This window comes from Anastrepha obliqua, chromosome 2 (genome assembly GCF_027943255.1).
Source record: "Anastrepha obliqua isolate idAnaObli1 chromosome 2, idAnaObli1_1.0, whole genome shotgun sequence".
Classification (NCBI taxonomy): Eukaryota; Metazoa; Arthropoda; class Insecta; order Diptera; family Tephritidae; genus Anastrepha; species Anastrepha obliqua.
This window is the reverse complement of record NC_072893.1, coordinates 90,061,102-90,087,127: the sequence shown is the minus strand read 5'-3', so window position 1 is coordinate 90,087,127 and position 26,026 is coordinate 90,061,102. Positions and strand designations below refer to the sequence as shown.

The following is a 26,026-nucleotide window of genomic DNA, read 5'->3' as shown; positions in this document are numbered from 1 at the left end:
ATTTGTCAATGTGCACGCGTTTCATTTCGTTTCGGGCTTGGCTTCCTGTATGCCTGTCCTACCTCCTGCACTACTTGCGCTTACGCAATGGTCACACGTCGATGTAATACCACTAAAATTGATGTTCGCGGTTGACAAGTGGCAACACGAATGAATGCAGACCATGCTTGTTCACATTTTTTATTCCCACCACTTCCACATCATGGGTGACACACGCACTCTTTCGCTTTTGTTTGCGCTTTGTAATCGTCTCACGCGCTTAGCTAAAGTGACAGCTTTCGACCGTGAGTAGGAAGTGTCTCCGGCGGTTTTGGATTAATCTATTGGTGGATGTTGATGAAATCTGTCAAACCAGCAATTTTTTGTTATTTCTTTTGTCATTAGCTCATGACCTTTAAAGGTAAATACAACGCTTGTATAGGAAGTGTAAGGAATAGGAAGGTAAAGGAGATTTGGATGTTTGTAAATTGTTTACAGAAAGGCCTTCAGTAGACCGTTGACCTCCAGTACTTTGCTCTTCGTTACAGGTAACATCCGTAGGGTCCATTCGAGTTCGTTGTTATTTTATGTTTTCATAAAGGCAGCTGGCTTTTTGTTATTTGATTATTGTATATTTTGTAGAAGTAGATATATAAATAATTTAACATTTGAGCCTATGCATTTCCACATACATTGGAACAAATAAATTCAACAAAATGTCCATTTTTCCCCTCTTTGCTCTTTAGAATTTCTCAATGTAATCAAAATAATCCTTTTGATATTTGTATCGAACATTCCGGAAATTGAGGAACCCATGGCAAATCTCAGGAGGATTAAATCTTTTCTCAATTCTGTTATTGATCCAGATATAAATAAACATTTTGTCTATTATGACAGCTGCGTGGACTTCTGCTTACAACTACACCAGTAGTCCCATTATGTTGCGTTCGAAAGTCAGAGTGAAGGGAAAACCTTCTCAAGCTGCTGTTCACAGCAGTGCTCAAATTCAAACTAGCTCTATTAATAATGTTATTGCCGATCGCAATGAGGACGATGCTGTTAACTCAATGCTGCGTATTCAAATCTTTGCTAATATAGGTTTGCTTGCAGTAACTGTTACCACTACGAATGGTTTTCATTATGTTGCTGAGTTAGTGACGCCTGCTGTCGTCTCTTCTATTGCTTTCCCGCCTGCGCGCATGATGAAAGCTTCTCGTCCCACCCCCGCTAACACAACCAGTGCTATCTCACACCATATTGGAAGTTCTCATGCAAGTTGCTGTTGCTGAGTCGACCCATTCATGCTGTAGATAAAAATGTGCATTAGTCTAGTAGGATTAAAAAATAAAAAGTCATAAAAGGCTGCGAAAATTTAGCTGTAGCCGCAGGTTCAAGATGGTTACATCTAGCATCCTTCTGTGTCTGTAGATAGTATTAAAGATTATCATAATTTTTAATAATTATAATATTCCTAATTATCGTTTCTTTTTAGAAGACTATCACGAAAATTGTAAAAGACATGGAAAAATGAGAGTTGGTAATTGGTAGAAACAATTTCTCCTCCTCACCTCCTCAAGATTTTATACTTGCCTTAAAAATACCCAATATGACCCTCTTAGCCTGTGAATACAATTAAAAAGAACAACACTAATACAGACTAGACTCTTACTTTATTCAGCGCAATCTATATTAAGTTTCAGCAACATTTGCCAAAAATGATGTGAGGCACTGTTATTAGCTTTTAGATGCTATATTATAATATTATTTTTAAAATAATTTAGACTGCAGCCAAACAAAAAAAAAAAAAAATTAGAACTTGAAGTCAAAAAAAAAAAATTACACTTTCTTTATAAACAAATTGATCAAAATAATATTTTGAGTGCTAATAAATAGAAAATTTGAAGAAAGGCCAATATGTCAAAGAATATCCCTGTCAATTTTTAAGTAGATACCGTGATTAATTTTTGAGTTATCTTCGACAGCGCAGAAAAAACATATTTCGAGAAAAACGCGATCAAAGTTTCTTACTCATCTTTCATTCGACATTCAGCACTTCACTGACTTTATAGGGACGATATTGAAAAGATATTCCGTAGATTGTAAATTAATTTTTGAAGCAAAAAAAAGGGAAAATTTTAAAATGCTAGAGGAGCTGCCCCCTTAAACCAGATGCTTAATTTATCATCACAAAAAGTACTCGAAAGCAATCAAACCACATTACTCATATAGTCACTTAACATTCGCGTATTTTTAGATTAGTCGGTAGATACAAATTCATCCCAAGGCATGCTGGTGCATCTGTCTTGCTAGAACCTTTTAACAGTTCAACTATTGGCATTTACATGGTGAGTCCAGTCATTAATAACAACATTGCTCTATCTTCTGTTTTGGAAAAGTATCAATCAACTCTACCACCAGCATACAAACGACGCCAAACAGTGCCGTTTTTAGGATGTAATATAGTCTGGGTGGTCTCGTCTGGCTTAATATTGCGATTTTGGTTATGCGTATTTTCGTTAAGTCTGCAGCGCGCTCATCGCTAAAGGTGATTTCACGGTGAAAATTAAATCCAACTATTCCTAGTCATCAACGTAACTGATATACCATCACCAACGTAGTCCAAGCTTCTTCCGCAATACCTCCATGTAGTAATTGGACTGAGTTATTAATAAGGATTCTACTCACTTTTATAGCAGGCATAGCTTTTTCTTTGCAACCAGTATGACCTCACATTGGACGAACACGTTTCATAAATTTTTTTTTTGCTATAAAAATTAGGTGGAGACATAATTAAAAAAAATTTTTTTGTTAATTAAAACTCTAAACTTGTATTTTGTGAGATACTCATATCCTTATACCTAATTCATTATAAAGTTGTTGTCATCTTCATCGTAAAAGTCAAGTGGTAACTAATAAAAAACCATGCTAACCACACTAAAATGTGTACCTATTTAGGTTCCTTTAGTACATCTACTCAAATATTTTTAAACTCACTGTTCATTCAACTGTGTTATAAGTTTATATTTTTGCAATAAAAACTAGGTGTCAACACTATGAAGGGCCACGTGAAAGAGAAGGTCTATGCCAACAGCCCAGGGTCGATTCAAGACCTCAAAGATGGAATTCGTGAGGCTATCGAGGACATAGGACAGCCACTTTGCAATTCGGTTATGGAAAATTTCATGAAAAGGATATTGTCCTGTAAGCGTGGTCGTGGTGGTCATTTGCCTGATGTTATTTTCCACTATTTCTTTATAATGAAATAAACACCCGATCATGTATATTAAAAAATAGCATTTTTTTGAATATCAAATTAACACCTCTTATTGGAATTAACATCCTGTCACAGCTCATTTGCTTACACATACAACCATGAGCAACGTAAGGTAGGTGAAGTGCTTTTTAAATTTGATGTGTAACAGAACGTGAATTTTGAAGAGAAAAATATCCGCGATCTGCGAGCCATAATTAGGGCGAAAGGCTTTATTTCGTAAATTGTTTAGCATCTTCAACAGAAATGTTCAAAAGATGTATTTACTTGGGCACTAGTTTTGACAAATATCCTTACTGAGAGTTCTATGTGTCTAAAATCACCAGTTATACCCATATTTGCGAGCAAACAGTTTGAAAAATTTCATTTATAAATTTAAAAAACTTTTATTGGGGACCAATACTGACTAAGTGCTATGCTAAAAAATTGGCAGCTTCAGACATATATGACGTACATAAATATCTGGAAACTCTTGCGATATAACAAAAATTAAAAAATATAGTTGTGCATACATATGTTGATTTCCCTAAGGGATTTATCAGGGGTTCCCTAACTATGCGCTACCCAACAAGACGATATGAATGTAAAACCAAATGAGCATAAACGGGAAATTCACAAACGTTGTTGTGCAGGTAGTCCCTTGATAAACACAATACCTCAATAATGGCTGATGAACAATTTTTCAACTTTTGACCCTTCTTTATCCAATTTTCTTTTCGAAGAATTTGAACAAAAAACATGTTGAGTGATGTAAATCTTTATTTTTACCTTACCTAACCTTACCATTGGTTGCCTATGATAATACAAAACAGAAATATTGTCGGAATAAATTTTTTTGTTTGTTTTATAATCTGGAAGATATTTGCAATCTCTGCGCGGCTACGAGTTGGCTTGAATATTGCAATAAATCGATTGTTGTTATGGCAAGTTGCGCCGTCTTATTGCCACCAAATGTCGTCGATGCTTAGCTGAAACAAAAATTCAGCCAGCATGGCTTGATAGTGCTCGCCATACTCCGCAACGATAGCTCTCCCTTGTTTCGAAAAAAATAAGAGCCGATGATTCTACCTATACTCTGTGAACTTCGGAAACCTTGTTCTGGCGTTAACTTGGAAGACTTTACTGAAGAGAAATGCCAACACAGTTTACCATTCTCAGTGACAGTTCGCTAAAAATCAATAGCATCTGGAAAAGACTCGATACATGAATATATAGGATGGTTGAACAGTATTTAAAATGTGGCTTAAGAATAACAATATATATATTTCTTGCAGTTATTCTGTCGATTTTGCTTCGTATCCTTTTAAAGAACCCAAAGTTGTTTTACATTTTAAGTATTTCAATGTCATTAATTTTGTATATTTTTTATAAAAACATAGTTCATTCTATAAAATAGACTAAACTAATCCAATCTTAAAACTTTGTACAAGGTTGATACAAATTCGACACATTTTCATCAAAATTTTAAAGCTTTTAGTTAAAATTAGAAAGAAACTTGCGTGCGTAGTTTTGTAGCTTGATGCCTCTAGCTGACATTATATGAACTTCCGGTGGTTACTGATCAGCTCAGTAAGCTTGTCCTCAACTTGCAGAGTTTACTATAACGTTTAAATATTTTTCGACTAGAACAGTATTATCAGCGATTAACTAAGGGAGAATAAGGGAATCAGGTATAACGGGAGCGTTATTTGAGCCTCGAGGTGAAGCTGTTTACGACTTTATTGACATGAGCTTTATAGCTCGAGGGGCTTATTAGCGAAGCCTTTTATCAATCTTTCGTTCCTTTTGTCTCCGCATAATAAAAATGTAATATATGGCATTATGGCAGAGATGGAGAAATATTTGGGAATATAATAAAAACCATGAAACAGAACTGTCAAATGTAAAGCATCTCATTTGCACACTCAACGATGCAGCTTCTAACTTAGAGTTTGATGCGTCGAGATTAGTTTTTTTACATCCAGTTATAATCAAGGCGGCCGCCGTAGCCGAATGGGTTGGTGCGTGACTACCATTCAGAATTCACAGAAAGAACGTAGGTTCGACTCTCGGTGAAACACCAAATATTAAGAAAACGATTTTTCTAATAGCCGTCGCCCCTCGGCAGGCAATGGCAAACCTCCGAGTGTATTTCTGCCATGAAAAAGCTCCTCATAAAACATATCTGCCGTTCGAAGTCGGCTTGAAACTGTAGGTTCGTCCATTTGTGGAATAACATCAAGACACACGCCACAAATAGGAGGAGGAGCTCGGCCAAACTCCCAAAAAGGCGCGTACACCCTATTATATACTATATATATGTATTTAGTAATCAAATCGCTTCAGAGAAAAAAAACGTGCATAGTTCTTTCTGAGCTTCAGCCCGGCTTTGAGAAAATTTGATCAAAAAAGCAAGCGCATTCCTCTAATCCTTCTTCTTGATTAGTACAATAATCATTTAAGCGACTTTCACCGAGTATGTGAAACCAAATCATTCCCAACTTGATCTTTCCAACACAAAGGAGGCCTTTACCTTCCTCTACGACCACCAGCTGGTACTGCACCGAATACTTTTAAACTTGGAGCGTTTTTATATATTCGGATAACTTCATCTAGCCAGCGAAGGCGCTGAATCTTTATCCGATGCACTATGTCTATGCCGCTGTTAAACTCATATAGGTTATAGAATCTTTCTCTTGACCACCGCAAGGACTGCGTTAACGGATGTTGTCATCTTTAAACCTTCTGCACCCTACTATAGAGCGTACCTGATGAGAGACTACTTCCTCTTCTTCTACTTAGCTTCCCAGTGCGTGGTGGTCCATAGTTTCATAAAGAATTGTTCTCCACTTCATTTTATCTGTTGTTTCATCTCCCCAGTTGGGAACGTCATCTAACCATCTCTTTCGTGGGTGTCCTCCTTTTCTTCCTCCAACCGGTAATAAAATAAATGGTTTTCTTGTATTTCGTTCCGTGCATGCAGCATTACGTGGCCAATCCATCTAATCTTTCGGGCTTTAGTTTAGAGCTCCGTTAAGTTTAGAGCTCCATTTAAATAATTAATAAAGTAATCTTGATTCCCGCAGGTATAGGTACAATATTTTATTAGGAAGGAGAGATGCGGTGTGTGAAAACAAGTTTGGCAACCCCTGATGTATAAAATTTATTATGTGCCTACAAGTGTACGTGCATTTATGGAGATGATAAATATGAAACTATATTTGTGCACTGCTGCCCATAAATTTGATGTAGCCACGTATTTGAACATTTCATTGAAGTACGAAAAATAAGGGATAATAGTTGCGAACTATGTAAAGCTGACTGCATGACCAATAACTATTTATTAATTCTCACTGATGTATGCGTTGGCACAAACACATGTACACAAAATGTGCAAATGTTCGGCTATAAGTTACACAGTTTATTTGATAGAAGCGTAAATGGCCAAATTGCTGACATTTGCCTCATGTGCAAATATGTGATAATACATACATGCATATATATTTACATACATACATACATACATATATTATATACATGCATATTTTCCACTCTTCTCAATGCGAAATATCACCCATCAATTTTTTATTAGAGGACGTGGGTAAATGTGGAACTTATCATTTACTCCTTCATTTCCCGGTAGAGCTGCGTATGTATATAAGTACAATACTCGTATACATGTATATATGTATAACGTACATATATATGCATATGACAAAATTGAAAATGGTTGCTAGGCTTTATCTGGTAATTCTTTATGAGAGAGGTTAATAAATTTAGGGGCATTTTTTATGCGCACAACGCTAAAATAGAGAGTTAGCTGAACATTCGCTGCTGTTGGCTTGTTTCTGTGTATATTGCGTGTATTACTTATATAAGGGCGTACAACCGGCATTTTACCAAAACTAAACCCATATGACGTTAGGCGTAGTCATTAGACATTCACAAATGATGGCAGTACCAGCACTGCTTACTAATCAAGGAAAACCGAAAACGTTTATTTTAAAGTGCTCTCCCAGCGTCGAAACTTAGTATTTAATCGCATTTGGTTACAGTGATAAATATTTTTACAATCCACTGAAAATGGAGCATCTTTTACCCAAAAAGTATCACTTTTGGAAAGATAAAAACGAAAATATTTTTCAGAACTATTTTTTGCTGAAGATGAAAATTAACTTCGCATTGAGAATGTTACATGAGAAACATTTTTTATCAGCACGGGGAACCAGGCGCATTGCAGTTAACGCAAGATTTGCAATGTAAGGAAGCTGTATTACTTGTACAAAATAATATAAAAGGTATTGCTTTATTGCACTATAAAATGCTAAAAGCATCTAGAACCATTACTGATAACCCCTGATGGTAAAAACGAATACCTAATAATAAACTGTGTCAGTGCGTAATAAGTCGATTTTACACAAAAATAGAAAGAAAGTTCTATAAGTGAATACTCAAGTTTGGTCATCGAAAATAACGAATAAGTGATCAGATTGGTACTTTCCACTAGAGTTTTTTCGATAAATCACGCGTGCCTACTGTCAAACTAAATGCAGAATTTGTTCAGCATTTTATCATGGTAAGACTTACGCCTCAACAATGTTTACAAATCGTGCAATTATATTACGAAAATCGACGTTCTACGAAAAGTGTTAATCGCGCGCTCAGCCAACTTATGGTGTATATAACCGTCCTACCGAGCACACTAATCCGCAAAATTCAGAATAATTTTATATTATTGAATGATACTCGACCGACCAGACCAGGTACAATCCGAAGGGAAGAGAATATTGCGGGTTTAAATGAGAGTTTGGGCGAAGACCCGGAAGAATCGATTCAGCGCCGATCTCAAAAGCTTAGCCTATTTTATGGTACTAAATGGACGATTTCATGCAAAAGTCCTGCTTTGAAAGCGTATAAAGTACAGATAGTCCAAGATTTGAAGTCAGCCAATTAATCAATGCGTCATAATTTCAGTTCTTGAACTCTTGAAAAGCTCTTTGGAAATTTTGTTCCGCGATTAGGCCCATTTTTGGCTTAATGGCTCTCCCTCCTCTTCAAAGATGAGACTGGCGCGCCATGATATACACACTTTTGATACCGGAAACTGAAGCCTCTGATCTCCACAATATTTGGTTTCTACAAGATGGTGCTACTTGGCAAACAGCCTTCAAAATCATGGATTTACTGCGTCCTCGTTTCGGTGAGCAATTTATCTCTCCTCTCAGTTTAGAGTAGCCACCAAAATCGTGGGATATCACATCTTTAAACTTTTATTCGGGAGGCTATGAGAAGTTTGAATGCTTTGTAGATAAACCAGCTTCGATTAACGCAATGCAAGCCAACATTACTAAAGTTATTTCCGAGATACTGACCGAAGTTCCCCGCGAGTCATTCAAAATTGGTGCCTACGAATATGGGCCAACATTTGAAAGGGATTATCTTTAATAATAACTGTGTTAATGTTCCCACACAGAAATAATAAATATTGCTGAATCAATTTTAATTTTCCATGTTTATTTCATTTTAAAATCCGATACCTCTAAATTGTTCACCCTTTATAAGTAGGGTGAGAAATGGTTCATTACCATGCACACAGGAAGAAGGCATATGCAAATACAAATACATATGTGAATTTATATACATATGCGTATATACGAGTATCATACATACATATATATGCTCACTCAAGTAGGAGAGAGCCAGATGTCGAACGTTTCCGAACGCGGGGGCGATTGTGCCTCTTTGTCGTGCGTTTTGCGCTCCGCTTGCAGTTCAAGCACGATAACGACGCATGAGCAAGATAACGATGCGTTTTTTCGTGCGTGCAGCCGGCTACATCGAATTATAAGACGTTATCACGTCAAAAAAATACTTTAGTATTTCGAAGTAAGTCTTTCCTGTTCTTTGGCTTTTTCACAGCTCCGATGCATTGAATTTAATAAATTTGCGCATTTATCCGGAGAAATAGAGTACCATGACTTTTCAATGTGTTCCCAAATTTCATACCTATTTGTGGATTTGAAGGCCCGATTATCTTTTTCCATTTTTTGTATTCGATATTCACAAATTGTCCGTACGCATTTTATTTTTTATCCAAAATACTTATGGAACTTACTCATTGTACCATACATCACATACTCTGAGCTCGAATATAATATGTAAACTTGGCTCTATTTCATCTCATAAAATTGACGTTGTGTTTAATAATGTTACGCGGTACGTTCATAATCTCAAAAGGTACGACCACATTTCTTTGTGGAACAGCAGAATTCTACGATGCAGCATTTTGCATTATCTGGGGGCTAGAAATTTTTTATTTATTTATAAGCGAATTGAAGTCAAGACTTTCTAGATAAAACCTTCACGAGAAATTGATATCGACGAAATCTAATAGGCATCAAACTCTGATTTTCCCCAAATATTCCTACTTGGCTTCTTCAAGGTTGTTGCTCATTAAATCTATGAGGCGCTGGAACTCAATTCCCAATTCCCAAATTTACTGTTATTATTTTCTAAATTGTTAGTTTTAAATTTATGTTATATAATTTAAAGTAAGTGATTATGAGCTTTGAAACACCCAGCTCTCTTTTTACACAAACTTTTTCCATGATTTTGAAATATAGCAGCTCACTAAATAATTTTTTTACACGACATTTTCGTTCTTGTACGAGTCTCAAAACAAAAATTTTTTTCTTAACAAAACTTAAAAATTTAACTTCTTAAGTACATTTTACTATAGAATTAACCAAGTCTAAGTGTGATTTAAGATTTAAACGTAATATCCAGATCGTGTCTAGATTGAATAGCCAGTATTATACAAGGTGGAGCGAAATTATTCAACCAATTTTGTTTTTGAACAATTCTTCTACTGAATAAAAAAATAATTTTGAATGATGGAAATTTTTATTGGGTCTTTACGTACTTCATCGCTTATCCCAAATTTACCATATGTCGCATGTACTTTTTATATGATATTTTTTACACTTATTTCTAAGGAACGTGTCTACCGTACAAAAACATAGTTGGGTGTATTATAGAAGACTGAAAAGTGCATCTGCAGCTTGCTTCTTGAACATAAAATATTAGGTATTAAAAGCCGTAATAATAATAATAAAATATAAAATAAAAACGCTCCTTCCTCCGAAGGGCATCCCCACACACAATAATGCAATCAATAATGCCACCATGCTTTAGTTGTTTTTCGTGTATCGGAAATCGAATAATGTGTTTGTGGTTCTTCGAAGATATTGTTTTCCATCAGATTCAAACATACTTTTTCCGTCCGTCCATGGTCAATTTTTCCACGGAAGAGGCATTTTCTTACAAATTGAAGTATTTTTGTTTTGTTCTGTTAACTCAACAATGGTACGCGTCCGGGTTTTTTTGCGAATTATCCGGCTTCTACCAACCTGCATCAAACTATCCGACTTGTAGCTTGCAAATTTAGCTCAGGATTAAGTTCATTGAAAGACAGAACATATTACATTTTGCTATAATCTTGTCGTTTTTCTTCTCTTCTCAGAATTTTACTGTTACTTCTTCGAGTTTCAGCTTTTGGTGCATTATGAAAAACATTAACACTTTTTTCTTTGAATATCTCATTAATAGTGCTATTTGCCCTTTAAAGGGCAACTGAGCGAAATTTATTTAAAATAAAAGAAGAAATTTAAATCAGAATAAAAACCGTTAACCACTGATCACATATTGTAAGCAATCTTAACAAAGATATTTGGCAAATAAGTGATACAGTCGATTAAAAAGAATTAAGCGCACGGTTTCTATTGTATTCTCTAACAGTGTGTATAATTAGCGCATTCATCCTTTGTTGGCACTTTATTGTGTGCGCTTGTGTGTTTTGTGGAACCATCTCAAGGTTCTACAAAATGGAAAAAGCAAAATTCGGGTGGTTTGTCATTGCCTTCTGAGGGCGGAAAAAAACTTCTATTTCTTGGTCTTTCACGCTAGCAGTAGGTTTCTAAGCCGGGCGCTATCGAATGATAGCCAAGCACAAACACATGCAGGTACGGTGGCCTTTTCCTTCATCCTGCCTAATCACCTCTTCTGTAATACCTTTGAATAATTTTGCAATAATAAGGAATGTGTTTATCATAACTTAAAAATGCTTACTTCTGCACAGTTCAGAAGGCTGTTAAAAGCTAAAAGTCATAAACGCGTGAATGTAGCAACTTTTCGCACATAAACACTGTCGAAAATTTAATGGCACAAACGCACTTTCGTAGTTACATTAAGCCAAAAAAATGCTGTATCTAAATTATTTTACTAGCAAACGTGTTGAGATGTAAAATAAAATAATAAGGATTGCCTAACACATAGCAATGCGTTGTCAGAAACAACCATCAGGCCAGGGATGCCTTAAAAAGGTACTGTTATAACTACAAACAACAAAAAAAACCATACATGCATACATAAGTGTACTTATGCATTTCTATTACTTATACGTGCTTTCTTTTTCTTACTACAGTAAATATGATTTCCTTCAAAATTTATGCTAACATCTACAAAATTTACATATCATTAGCTTTTATGTTGGTTGAGTGGTGTGAGTAGGAGCTAAAATTCAGTCGAATTCCGTTGGCAACTTCTAAGAAGTAATTGAACTCTTGCTAACAATCACGCTTGTTACGCTTTATCCCACTCTTCATCCAACTTAACTCCTTTCACCTAAATGCACATGGTTTGGTTGAGATCAAAGAAATCGTATGCCATAACTGCCTGCTTACGGATGTTGCTCATACGCCCCACCCTCATCCACTCATCGCCCATACCATGCATTTACTGCTGACTAGGTACAACGTATATGAGTGTGTTCGCTATGAGGCAATTTCGCATTTTCAGTCAACAATTCCGCGCTCTAATATCTTGTAGCTGTCGTTTGTTGTTATTTACGCTTGATTTTCTCCACAGCTGATTTTCATTTTCATAATTTTTCGCTTGCCATAACGAACTGAAAAGCTACTTTTCTTTTATTTGATGTTCCTTTTTGTTGCTATGGCGACGTAAATTTCTGTTTTGTGTTATAATATATGTTTATGTAGGCTAGCCTTGAAATAGGCTTCGTAAATGTGTGCGTGCAACAGCATATGCAGGGCGGCTCAAATAAAAGCTCAATTTTAAATCATAAAATATTGTAAAACCGACAGCTCGAATATTGGCTGTCATAAAGCATCATTGCTCAGCGGATGAAAATGTATATTTCTGCACTTGAACAAAATTCGCATATATTGTATCATTGTTGAAGTATTATTTCCAATGCATGTGCTACGTTGCCCAAGCGATGCGTTCATAGGAATAGCAGGTACACCGCTACTGTGGTATCACAAAGAATCGGCAACCATGTAAGTGAGTTAGTTTAAGGACCCACTACCACTTCCACTTAACCTCGGAGTGAGAACAATCATTTGGGGCACCTGGTTTTAGATAAAGAAATGACTGGCGCACATTGTTGAGCTGCGTCATTAAAGATGAAGACTCTGATGAGTTTTAAAAACAGATATTTCGAGTTATTTATGTGCAAGATTTAGTTTGAGAAATTGGGCTTCTGATATCCACGCGGCGTTATTTATGACTTCTACCTTGGAAAAGTATTAAAACATTAATAATTGTTCAGCCGAGCTTCTCCTTCAATTTGTGGTGTGGGCCCTGATGTGATCCCACAAATGGTTGGACCCACAGTTTTATGCCGCCTTCAAGGGCAGCTGGAGTTTATGAGGCAGGAATGCACATGGAGGTTTGCCTTTATTAGGCAAGAGCCGAGCGGTATTAGATAAAAACTTTTCCTATCATGTGCTGTTTCATGCCCGGGAGTTTGCTACATGCTACATAAAACAATTAACGGCGAAAATCATGGGACGCTGCTGCAACGACTATATGATGTTTTCTTTCAGGACACATGTACATAAGTCCAGGATTTCAAAGCTTCAGATTCTGTGACTATTTCCTGTTTCCACATATGAACGAAATTATATCAAATTTATGTTGAATGGGAGCCTTGTTTTTTTTTTTTTGGTGTTTATGGGCTTTTTAGTAGACATTAGAAAGATAGAGAAGCATTGAATGAAACGCATAAACCTAATAGGAGATCATTTATGTTGAAAAATAAAAGGTTTTTGGTTTTTGCCGCTTTTTAGTGACTTGCTGACACACCCTTGTATACATATATTCCACATGTTTAATATTCCACATAATATATACTTGTATATACATATATTTATATGCGTGTGTTAATTCATGCAAGTATATGTTCAGTCATAATAAAAGCTCCATACTTGCAAAATCTACCACCCACCCAACCAACAGGCAAAATGGCACAATGTGTAAATGAGCATAAAAGTCAAAAGCGAAAGCAAATAAAAATGTTACAGCATTTAGTGGCGCAAAGGAAGAAAATCGCCTTGAAAGTTGTGCGTAATTTTCTACTGTAATAAAGTAGATTTGTGCCAAGCGCAAAACGACAACAACAATCATAACTGCAACTACCAACCAGTTACTTTCATTATTATTTGTATTATTATTATTATTTTCTGCTGCCTAAGTATTTCACTCGCTGGTCGTTGCCGGTTTGTGCAAAACGTTTGTGCCAATTACATAAACTAATAAAAACTATTACATAAATAAATACTCGCAGTTATACCTATACAGGGCCTTTCAAGTTTGAGTTTCAATCTTGGCCATGTGCTGTTTTGACAACTGCCAAAGTTTGATAGAAAGATGTTGAGTGGAAAATAACTTAAATTTACTAAAGTTGTGAAGTTGGCCAACATTTTTTGGAAAGTGTAGGTATTTTTATGGAAACTTGTTTTTTCTTATTCACCATGATTAAGACAAAAATATAAAATGGATTCAAAATTCAAATTATTTTCGAAGTTATTATTCAAAAAGTTCCATAAATTTGTTTGTAAAAATGTTGTAAAAATAATCGAAATATGTTGGTCCACTTCACAAACTTTTACTCTAAAATTAGTTGCATTTCGTTCGAGATAAATAAAAATTAAAAACCACAGGAAAATGAGAGTTCAGTGAAAACAATATCTTGCAAAACTTTGCATCTTTTCCGCCATTGTATCGTCAAAGAAAGCCCTTAGTAAGACGATTGGTCAAAAAACTTGAGTTCAGACCTATATACTCTATACCAGAAAGCGGAAGCATTGAAATGATCAAAATTTATCAACAGAATGGCAGGCACATAGAAATAGCGGCTTATCGAAATATGCTATTTTTTTTTGTCCTTTTACGGTATGAATATTAATCAGGGACCGAAATTAATGATTATTTCGTAATTTTTAAGGAAAATATTTAACATACTAGAAAAATTTTAGAATATACTTCTAGGTTGTGTATCTATCGGAATTCATTAACATTTTTGTTTTTTCAGCAATGGCAATGAAAACTAAATTCCATCATTACTTTTTTGTTATAATTTTTTTGTCAAAAATAAAATTCATTTCCTGATATTTACTTTATGATTAGTAGTAAAAATTATATGTTGAGTTTTATATTTTTGATAATAAATAATAGTTTATTAACGAATTTCTTGCTCCGAAGTATACTTAAACAACGATGGATCGCTTTTAAACTCACGAAATTAGATTAAGAGTAGACCATCCCTGCTTAGTAAAGAACTTTTGAACGTAAGCAACTGTACTAAATTCTCGCTAAACTCGTAATACCAAAATTGTGCGATTTTTTGGCCAGAATAATTGTTATTACTGACCATGAAACAAATATCAGGAAATGAGTTTAATTTTGAATCAATAAAATATAAAAATAAATAAATTTTGAATCAATAAAATAAAACTCATGAATTCTTTTTTATAATTTATTAAAAAATTAAAAATCTCAAAATAAATTCTTCGGCGTGCTTATAAAAATTACCGTGACTGATATTAACGATATGCGTTGTGCAATCATCGAAATTATCAATTTTTAACAAACGAAACTACAAAAAAAAAAAAAAATTGTCCGATATTCTGCACAATTTGGCCACCATATTCGCTCGCTTTAACGTATTTGGACTATTTCCTTGGTTGATATCTCAAAGATCGGATTTACGTAAAATACTAGAGGGCAACTTAAGTTTTAAAAGATAGCATTTGACTAGAAAGTGAAACGATAGAGCCACAATTTTGCCTAAATTTCATTAAAAAAATTATTAATAAATAATCTATATATATAAATGTGAAAATATGTCCCTATATTCGCTTAAAACTCGAGAACGGCTGAACGGATTTATCTTATCTTGGTCTTGAATTATTCGTGGAGGTCTAGGGAAGGTTTAAAAGGTGAGAAAAATTCGAATAATTGCCGGGAAAATGGTCAAAACGTGGACCCGGGTAACCTTTGGTTGTGTATGTACAATATGGGTATCAAATGAACGCTGTTGACAAGTACTTTAATACGGGGTCATTTTCATACCTATTGATCACTAAGGTCTCGAAATATATGCCAAAACGTGGACCCGCCGTGTCTTTGCACCGAATTAAACCAAACTTACACACATTGTTAAGGAGGTATTGAAGATGGTTTCCGTATAGTTTGAATACCTATTGGTAGATACGGTCTCGAGATATAGGTCAAAACGTGGACCCGGGTAACCTGGGGATGTGTATGTACAATATGGGTATCAAATGGAAGCTGTTGGTGAATGCTTTAGTTCAGAGTATTTCCATCCGCTCCGTGACTAGGGTCTCGAGATAGAGACCAAAACGTGGACCCTAGAATATGTTTGTACAATATGGATATCAAATGAAAGCTGTGGTTAAGTGCTTTAATACGGGTTAATTTTCATACCTATTGATGACTAGGGTCTCGAAATATATGCCAAAACGTGGACCCGCCGTGTCTTTAAACCGAATTAAACCAAACTTACACACATTGTTAAGTAGGTATTGAAGATGGTTTCCGTATAGTTTGAATACCTATTGGTAGATAGGGTCTCGAGATATAGGTCAAAACGTGGACCCGGGTAACCTTCGGACGTATATGTACAATATGGGTAGCAAATGGAAGCTGTTAATGATTTCTATAGTATAGACTATTTTTCATACCGTTCCGTGACTAGGGTCTCGAGATATAGGTCAAAACGTGGACCCGGGTAACCTTTGGTTGTGTATGTACAATATGGGTATCAAATGAAAGCTGTTGATAAGTGCTTTAATATGGGGTAATTTTCATACTTATTGATGACTAGGGTCTCGAAATATATGCCAAAACGTGGATCCACCGTGTATTTGCCCAGCGAAGCGGGCCGGGTTTGCTAGTTAGACAATAAAATGACATCAAAAGAATCGATATCTGTAAGCCCGTACCCAGAAGGCATATGGGAAATAATACGCTGTGAAACAACAAAAGCTATCCTGAAAAAATTTCATAACTAGCGATTTTATATATGCATATCAAAAGAAAGGGGATATATCCAGTTGTTAAAAACTTGCTTATTTTTCAACTTCGTTCTTCTTGCGAACTTTTAAAAATTTAACTTTCCTTCTATGAAATAAATTTTACGCAACGGATACTGGTTGGTTGGTTGGTTAGAGTGGTGATTCATCCAGAATCCAACTAGCGCTTCCGTACCATTTTGTTGCCACATCCTCGTTACCAAATTGTTTAACAGTTATTTGCAGCAGGACTATATCCAGTCTGTGCGGTTTAGGAACCTTATTAGGTTGTTGACGTCTACGCCAGACAGTTGCTCGAGACTCTCGAACAGCGGTTTGCCCAGGGTTAACATTCTGTCCTTCCATAGGGCAGGGCATTCACAGAGGAAATGGAAGATTGTTTCTTTTTCCTCCGGTTGTTTACAACTATGACAGTATGTGTTGTGAGGGATGCCCATTTTGGCGGCTTGTTCTCCGATAGACCAGAAGCCAGTTATGACTGCCGTAAGTCTGCAGGTGTCCCGTCGTTTCATGTTTATTAATGTCAACGATTGCTTGAGGTTGTAGGTGGGCCATAACGTTCTGCTTATTTTGCATTTCGTCTGGTCTCTCCATCTACAATCTGCAATTCGAAGGTATTTTAGAGAAATTGTATTCTGGACCGCACCTAGTGGAGTGGATACTGGTACTGCAAGAGCGCTATTCATGGCAGATCCGCCTCTTGCCAGTTCATCAGCTTTTTCGTTACCTTCTATGGTCCGGTGTCCCGGGACCCAAATCAAGGTTACTCTATGGTTTTCACTCAAGTTGGTGAGGCTATTCCTACTTTGCTCCACCACTTTAGATTTTTTTTCAGTAGGTAGATTTACTTATATTTTCTTTCGTTTGGTATTCATATAAATTTTTTAGAGTGAGTACAAGTATTCAATTTTTTCTTTTGAAAATTTATCTAGTTCTTTGAAAACTTTAAGTCCATTACAAAACTAAGCTTAAAAAGCGAGTATGCAGTATCACAGTAATTTCAAAGTAATATTTTCAGACGCATGTGAAAATTTTCTTTAATAAAAATTTTTTTCTTTAATAAAAAAAATGAATTTTATTTATCAGTCATGAATTTTAGACTCCTTACCACATATATATATATTTAATTTGAATTTTTTGAACCACAATTCGATGAACCCTGTACATATGTATACATAACGTGCACTTGGTGGCTAAATGGCTAAACTGTTAAATGGATCAAAGGCATAAGCCTTATAACAACAACTACAGAACAGAACACAGAAACTAGGTAGCGACGGCATAATACATATGTATAACATAAAACCAACTCCTTGACTGTCCGCTCGACTACACCCCATGATTTCCTGTTGTTTCCACACCTCAGCCCAATCCCAAATCCCTTTTACTCAAAACCAAAAATGCTAATACACACTTGTGTGCACTTCAAAAGCCTACTCTCCACGTATTTATATTTGCAAACGTCCGTATGTAGGTATGCGCGTATGTATGCATGTATTTGTTTGCATATTTCTGTACTCGCTTTTGAGCTGGCGTTAGTTTGCTAAAGGAAGCGGAAATGCGCGTAAAAGTAAAGACGGAAATATGGCAGTGTGTGCGGTACCGGATGAATTTGATGGCGTTCAATGTGTGCGTGTGTGTGGGCGAGCTGGAGTATGCTATTTACTACCTCGCCTTGCGATCTGCTTCTACTGCTGCTTGCCTTGTAGCCAACTGGTTCCCCTGATGCTGCTTAAAGCGCTTAATATAAGCGCTACAAAATCTATGCATATATGTATGTGTACATATATAAATATGTGTGAGAGTGTGTTTTTATTTTGTGCCCGCGCAAACGTGGGTCACGTGCACAGCTGAATCCGGAGAGGGCCGCCAAAAGCAGAGTTGTTTCGCTATTTCTGTTGCTGTTGCTAGTTTTCGCCTTGCTTTCTAATTTGGAATTCACGCACGAATAGTTTTGTGCAATTTACAGTCAAGTATTCATATGGTTAACGAAAACTAAATAACCTTAAAATATAAATATTTTAATTCAAAACATTTTTATTCTGAATATAGCGCAGGCATATATTGCAAATGTGGCAAATTTCGGTATTTAAATTGTGATTTGAATTGCTTTAATTAGAAAAACTTCGCTGTGTTTACCGGCATTAGATGTAGTTAAAATTTTCTGAAAATCCAATGTAAATAAAATCGTCGCAAACTCCATTTAAAAGCGCAGTTCTTTGGGCTTAGCTTATTACGGTAATGTGGTTCTAATACATAAGCAATACATACAAATAATTTCAAAACACAAATTGAGCTCTTTCGCAGGTTAAGCGGCAAAGTTTTTTAAATTGGGTAAAAACGCCATTTGCTGTCAGGACTAAGTATTTAAACAAGTAATGAATTCCAACCAAAATCTGATATAGACTCTTATGTATCCAATAAAGGTTTTGATTGTTTAGTGCTTTCGAACCTGTGCTGCACAGTGCATTGCGTTAAGTTGTAAAGGTTGCCGGTGAAGAACAGAGTCGTTCTAATAGCACTCATTAGCTTGCTAGGAGCACCCACTGAATCAACCGGCGTCTCTGAACTGTCAGAACGTTCCCAGTGTTTCTTTCCGTTTTGCAACAGATTCTGCATCGCGGCGTGATGCTTGCAATATTATGAACGAATGAATGGGCGCGCTTAAAAAACGACGCTGCGACGTGTTGCGACTGTGCGTTATCATAGTGAAAAATCCTGAAGTTTCTCCTTCACAAATCTTTTCTTTTTTGGCAAATGCTTCACGTAAAGTCTCATAATGTCCAAATAATGGCCCTTAGTGACTCTTTGAACTTCTGGCAAAAATTCGTAATGCAAAATACTGACTGAAAATGACGTGTTTTTTAGTGTAGTTCATTTGGATTTCTCCACTCACTCCCCTGATGACTGGATTGTGTGTCGTACTCATAAACTCACGTCTCACCCCCAGTAATAATGTATTTGATGAATGTTGTGCCAGATTCACCATTGAAAATCGTTAGCAATATCAACGCGCTTCCGTTTTTGCATGAAATGCAGGTCCTTTGAGACCAATTTTGTAGCAACACGGCGCAAGCCCAAATTATTAGCTACAATGTCCTGCACAGATAAATAAATAATATGCAAGTCCTCTGCCAGCTTTATGATAGTTAATTTCTGATTATTGATCAACCTTGCTTTAACTTTATGAATGTTTTTATCAGTTTTCGATGACGACGGCCTGCCGCTACGTTCGCCATCTTCGCTGGTCTCACAATCTCTTCTGAAGCGTTCATGTCACCCGTAAAGGGTTGTTTTCCGCAGAGTATCATTACCGAAACCGCTTTTCAAAATTTCTAATGTTTTCACACCATGGAATCCATTTTTAACGCAGAATTTAATACCAACTTTTTGCTGAAAATTCAAATCCATTTTTAAAACTGTGAAAAATCGAAAACACGTGCGGAGATAGATTTACTCAAGACGGCGTGACTTTTACAAATGACAATCAATGGCGATTAAATTAGTAGGAATGCTAATCGCCACCCCCCCTAAAAGTCCACTAACAAAAAAATTCTAATCTATTCTCAGATCGTCACCAAGTTGGTGTTTGAAGGGTTATCGTTTTGTATGAAGACTGACGCTAAATTGAATGCATGCATCGAATAATCTGGCATACTCAACTTTGGAAAATTTAAACTACATAATAATTTTTAAAAGAAGCTGTTCTTGCCAGAAGTCCACTTAGAGGTTTTCTATCCCCTATTGAAAAGTGTTCAACATTTAGAAACAACGTTTTTTAACACTTTCGACGCTTTCCGTTCGTGAATTTATTATAGAACCATCAGCGGTCATAACTGGTAATATGCCACGCACAATCAAAGTCAGTTATTCAACTACAATAAGTATGCTTTAAAAAATCAAAGTTTATATAGACCTTTTTTTGGCTTACTTTGTACCTTGGAATTTGAAAAGCATAATCGCCAATAGCCTTGATAATACGTTCTTTTAAGCCCAAAAGCCAATTTTGCCGCCTAAGGGCATTAGCAGCTCACCACGGTACGTCATATTTTACATTTAAACATCTATAATTTGATATCCCTTTCAGTACAAAACTTTTCCTAATAGTCAGTATTGCATTTCAGCTCTTATTTATTTAATAAAAAAGGTGTTTACAAGGTATGGAACTTAAAGTGTTAAATAAATTACTACACACAAAACAATCTACTTTCATTCCTGTTTAGCCTTTTTTTCTTGTAATGCTCTTCGTTGTGCCCTTGGCGTATTGCCAAAAGTTTCAAATTCATTTGTGCTGATTGAATTTATTTTCCAACAGCCGCTCTTCTATCTGGTCAACCTTGAGCTGCACTCACTGTCCTTCGGGGCGACCAAACAAATGAATCTTTAATAAATCCTCAATTGGTAATTGTATTTGGTAATTGCGGCCACTTGTGTTTAAATATTTATTTTTAAACGAAAGGGTATAGCTCATCAACTCAATTCAGCTCAACTCTTGTGAACCTTTTTTATTGGCTTTCACAACTTTACAACTTAGCAACATAAGCAACAACAAACACGAAGTAAATATATAGTATAAAAAAATCACTCAGAAGAATGTTGCTTTTTATGCCTTCAATTTGTTTTTTAGTTGTTGCTAATTTTATACGTACTACACTTACTCTGAATGAACCTCTACGCCTTACTTACTGGTATTTTTTGTTATAATTTTTTTTACAGTGGCGAGACATTCGCGGGCGGCGAAGCGGGCATGGCTGTGCCGGAGACGGTGTGTACGCCGCGTGCGGTTGGCATCAGTGTCGACATCAACGTGTATGAGCCACATCTGCTGGCCGGCACAATGGCGCACATGATTGGCCATAATATAGGCATGGGGCACGATGACGGTCGTAAGTATTTGATAACAGTATATGCCTTAGATATAGTATGTATGTAACTGCACACCCCCACACCCGTACACATAATTGCCATTGTTTATATTAGCGTAAGAAATGTCCACTCAAAAGATTTATGTGCTACCATTTAGTCGGTAAATATTTTTAATAGCCGGCAAGAATTAATCATAATTTGAAACTGATTTATTATGTCAATCTGCGACATAATACGTTTTCCCAGTTTTGTGCGCCCATCAAGTTTTAAAATACACTTTTTGATCGAAAATAAATATTCCAGACATCGATATAAATGGGTACTTATCTTCGATTGTTCAACGCTTTTAACGACAATAACTCATAATGGAACGTTTGAGAAAACATTTTTTCTTGGCCTTCTATTTATTAGTAGGGTTGCCGCTTAGAGTTTGAAATGGACAAGTAAAAAAATTATTTATAATAAAAAAATCAGTTTGTTATTTTTCAAATATTATCCCTGAAAATAAATATACTTTTACGCTAGCTAACTAACTCGCAGAAGTTCTCACAAATTGTGAGAAAGCGTTGATGACTGCACACCTGCAGCAATAGTCGGTCGCAACTAAGTCAGAAGCAACGGCGTCTGCGTTCCTAGCAGTGACCGGATCGTTACTAGGTTAGCTTAGGGTAGTTGCAGCTTATAAATTTTAGATTCAAGATTGGGCTCAAAAAATAAAGTTTACTATAAATCACTTGCATATTGGAATTTAATAAAGTTCGCCATAAATAACTTGTAAAGGATCTTTCAAAAGACGCGTCTAAATTTTGTTTTAAAATCATCAGATTTCACTATTTTATTATGATTCTTAGTAGTTATATGTGTGAAATGACTTAATGTAAATGCCCTCCATAAGCACGTCTGCAGGTTGTCGTACACAAATCGAAATTTTCAAGGACTCGCTCACACATTAAGGTTTTGAGTTTAGCAATCTCGGTCTGAATGTTATGATTCAACTCTGGAATCGCTGTTGGCTTATTCATATAGACTTTAGTTCTAAAAAAAAATCAAAAAAATTTAGCTAGAGTAGAGTTAGGTCGCATGATTTAGGGGGCCAGCTTATGTCACTATTACATGAAATTGAGTACCGACAAATTATGCGTGGTTTCATACAGAAAAAAACTCAATCGATTTATCTATGATATTATTTTGAACAATATTAAACTTAACCGGAAAGAAGGATATGAGAATTAGAATTATCTTCGAGAATTATCTTCGATACAAGACCCACATTCTAGAAACATATTGATTACATTACCTCTTAAGCCAAAGCTAAGCCATTACCACGGAAGATCCGTTCACCTTGAAAGCACTCTACGCCTCCTTAGTTCGAAGCCGATTTGATTATTGTTCATTAATATGGACCCTTTCTACCATTGCCGAAGATATAAGATTGAAAGCGTCCAAAGTTTCTTTACTAAATATGATTTGTATAAACTGCGCTGCTCCAACGGTCTTCCTATTTAGATAAGCAGACGCAAATTGATTGAACTTTAAAGCTTTAAGAATAGACGAATTTTCTTTTGGGTTCCCTTCGTGTATAATCTTTTACATTTCAGTGTAAATTGCAGTGAACGACAGAGTTTAATTAAACTCCAAAGCTCCATGATTTAAGGGAGGTTCGTTTATTTGTAGGTCAACGTTGTAGCACTGAGACTTCAATGAAATGAAGAGATGTATTCGGTTCTGCAACTATTATCCTATCTTCGGCTTAAGAATAAAATCATATAATTTTAAGCGAAACTTATTTATAATCTTTAACTAAATATTTAAAGGCATTTTTATTATCGTCTTTAAGTTTATCTATAGACTAAAGTGAATAAATTAATTAATCGAATCGACGGGGAAACTTAGATCGCAATAATTCATTGCCCTCCCATGTCTTGCGACTTTTGGATTCATCCACCAAAAATCTTGAATGACTTGTCTATAGCGATGTCCGTAGAAGGCAACAGGTATTTCATTTTCATCTTCGAAGAAAAATGGGCCAATCATTCCACCAGCCCAAAAACTACACTTGTCTACCGCACCTGTCTTCTTCACCAATGTTAAAGATGCCATAATAAGGGGTAGCGTAGATATTATTCGCCACGGGTATATAGGTGTTACTTTTGAAATACCCTATACCCCTTACTTATATATGTATTTGAACCTACTTTTGCACCAATTGATGCAAGATTCTTTTTTATACGATTCACAAATTATCCAGCTCGAACCATTTTTTTTTTTCAGTAAAATATTTCATTAAGTTTCATACCATTGGTTAAATTCAGGATTACAAAACCTAAAATTTATACAACAAACTTAAAAAACATAAAAACTAAATTGTATGCCTAAGTATGTAACGGCTAAAGCTAAAAGCGAAGCAGAAGAGCAGAGAGAGTAAAATCTGAATTAAGGCAACTGAAAATTGTATTGAATTAACTAAGGACCCTAAAATTGGGGTCTTAGTTATGATAGTTAAATCCAATTAACTTGACATAGAATGCTACATAAAACGTAGTATTCTGTGTGGAACATTGAAGCTTATCTATTCAAGCAATAAAACCAGAAACGATATCCTAAATATACAACAGCGATTGTAAAGTTGTCTGAGATGCGAATGGCGAGCACTATTAGATGGCATTGGATCGGTCACATGGAGAAATGCAAAAGCAAAGCAACCGAAATTTTCTCACTTCAATTCTATTGAAATATGTTGATCAAATTCCAGGTTAATGAAGCTTCACTCTAAATTATTAAATAAAATCTGTCTGATATGTGGAACATTAATGTCATTTCCATAGCGCTAAGGAAAAGCTCAATTATTTTCGCAAAGGGAAGAATAGCAGGCTTCAAAAAGGGAAAGTGTTGACCTAATAAGGTACATATTCCTCCGTAATCGTATAAAAACATTTCCTGACGTTAGGGGTACTCCATTAAGGCAAGCTTTTACTATCATTTTGGAAGTGCAGAGCATCTGGCACGCTAACAAGTAATGCTCATAAACAACTATGAGTCCTCTGCATAAACCAAAAGCTTTGAGTTCTTGAAGCATGTTACAATGTTGTGATTAAAAATATGATATATAATTTGGTCAAGAATACTACCCTATTGGTACCCCAGAAGTGGCGTCAAAAGGCTTAAGATAAAAAAGAATAAAAGATTTTGTTGGAGAAATACGATCGAACTCAAAATAAAAATACAGAGTAGAAACCTAACCATTCCAGCTTTTGAAGTAATAAACAGTGCTAGACAAATTTCAGAAGTTTTTGAGAAATTAATGTAGATTACATCTACTTGAGTTTAATTCCTTAAACAGGAAATACAAACTGAGAGAACGACGTACATTTCGTGGCTATCAATCATTCTCAGATTGCTACTACAGTTCCTGCAGGTGTGATATTACCTGGAAAATAAAAACTAGTTTTTTCCATTACAACTGTTTCGAAAAATTTTGTGCAAGTTTAATATTTAAAAAATAGGTATAGTATGTCGAGTTATTTTCGTTATGTGATATAAAAATTGGCGTGATCGTAGCAACTTTCCAGCGATCAATAAAATTTACCGTTGAAGAAAGATGAGAAATTTATTTCAACGGGCGACAAAATATTAGTAATCCAGATGGACAGTAAGTCACATAACAATATTGCAATATCAGTTCATACACAGTATCGATTTTATTAGCACAACAATCGAATTTGGATTATCGTCACGAATTGCGTACTTGAGTGAAGTGCGACCAGGGAAAAGCGGTGGCTCGAGATGGTGCTCCTTCATCAAAAGTCAAGGAGAGTATATTGGCATACTCTTATCAGTTTAATTCAAGTCGAAAGTCATAATAAACTTTCGCACGAAAATGTGTTTTATACAAAGTTTGAAACTTTAATTTTTATGTTATTTTGTGTCTTCTAGAGAAAAAAAAAATCGCATGAAAAACCGGCTGTTGCTTGGAAGCGGGTAAAGCTGTAGGTCGTTCTATTTGTAGAAAAAACATCGAAACGCACATAGAAGCATGGGTATAAGAAAGTGTATGAGAATTAAAAAATTAAAGATACTTAGTTAAAACTTTTAAAAATATTATGGTAATATAGTTTTTCCCAGTTTGTGGAGATAAGTAAATACATAGAGTTCTAAAAAACATGTAGTATTGACGTAAAAACCTCTCCTTTCGAGACAAAGTGAACGCATTCATACAAATATCACACCTCACAACCGCAAATTATCTTTATTTTTTATTTCCATCTTTTAAATATTCATCTTAAATGCACAAAGAGCAATCATTTATATTTGCCATCTTTCTGACGAAACGCTAATGTCCCTCTCAGCGCTCAATTATGTATATTATTCATAAATAATAATCAAAATAGAAAACAAACAATAAAATAATCGCAGCTGTCATGCAGTCAAAGCAAAATGCTATGATTTTCATAATGCACTCATTCCCACACACACACATATATATACCCATTGGCATAATATAATAGTCGTCTGACGA

At 35.6% G+C, this 26,026-nt stretch overlaps 1 protein-coding gene across 1 annotated transcript in view; it reads left to right on the top strand.

Moving 5' to 3' along the window:
- Nucleotides 1-26,026, top strand: part of LOC129238265 (uncharacterized) — a 193,372-nt gene that overhangs the window by 92,224 nt on the left and 75,122 nt on the right. Inside the window, exon 6 of the mRNA XM_054873303.1 lies at nucleotides 21,361-21,530. Within this exon, the coding sequence (XP_054729278.1) occupies nucleotides 21,361-21,530 (170 nt within the window). The remainder of the gene's footprint in view (nucleotides 1-21,360; nucleotides 21,531-26,026) is intronic.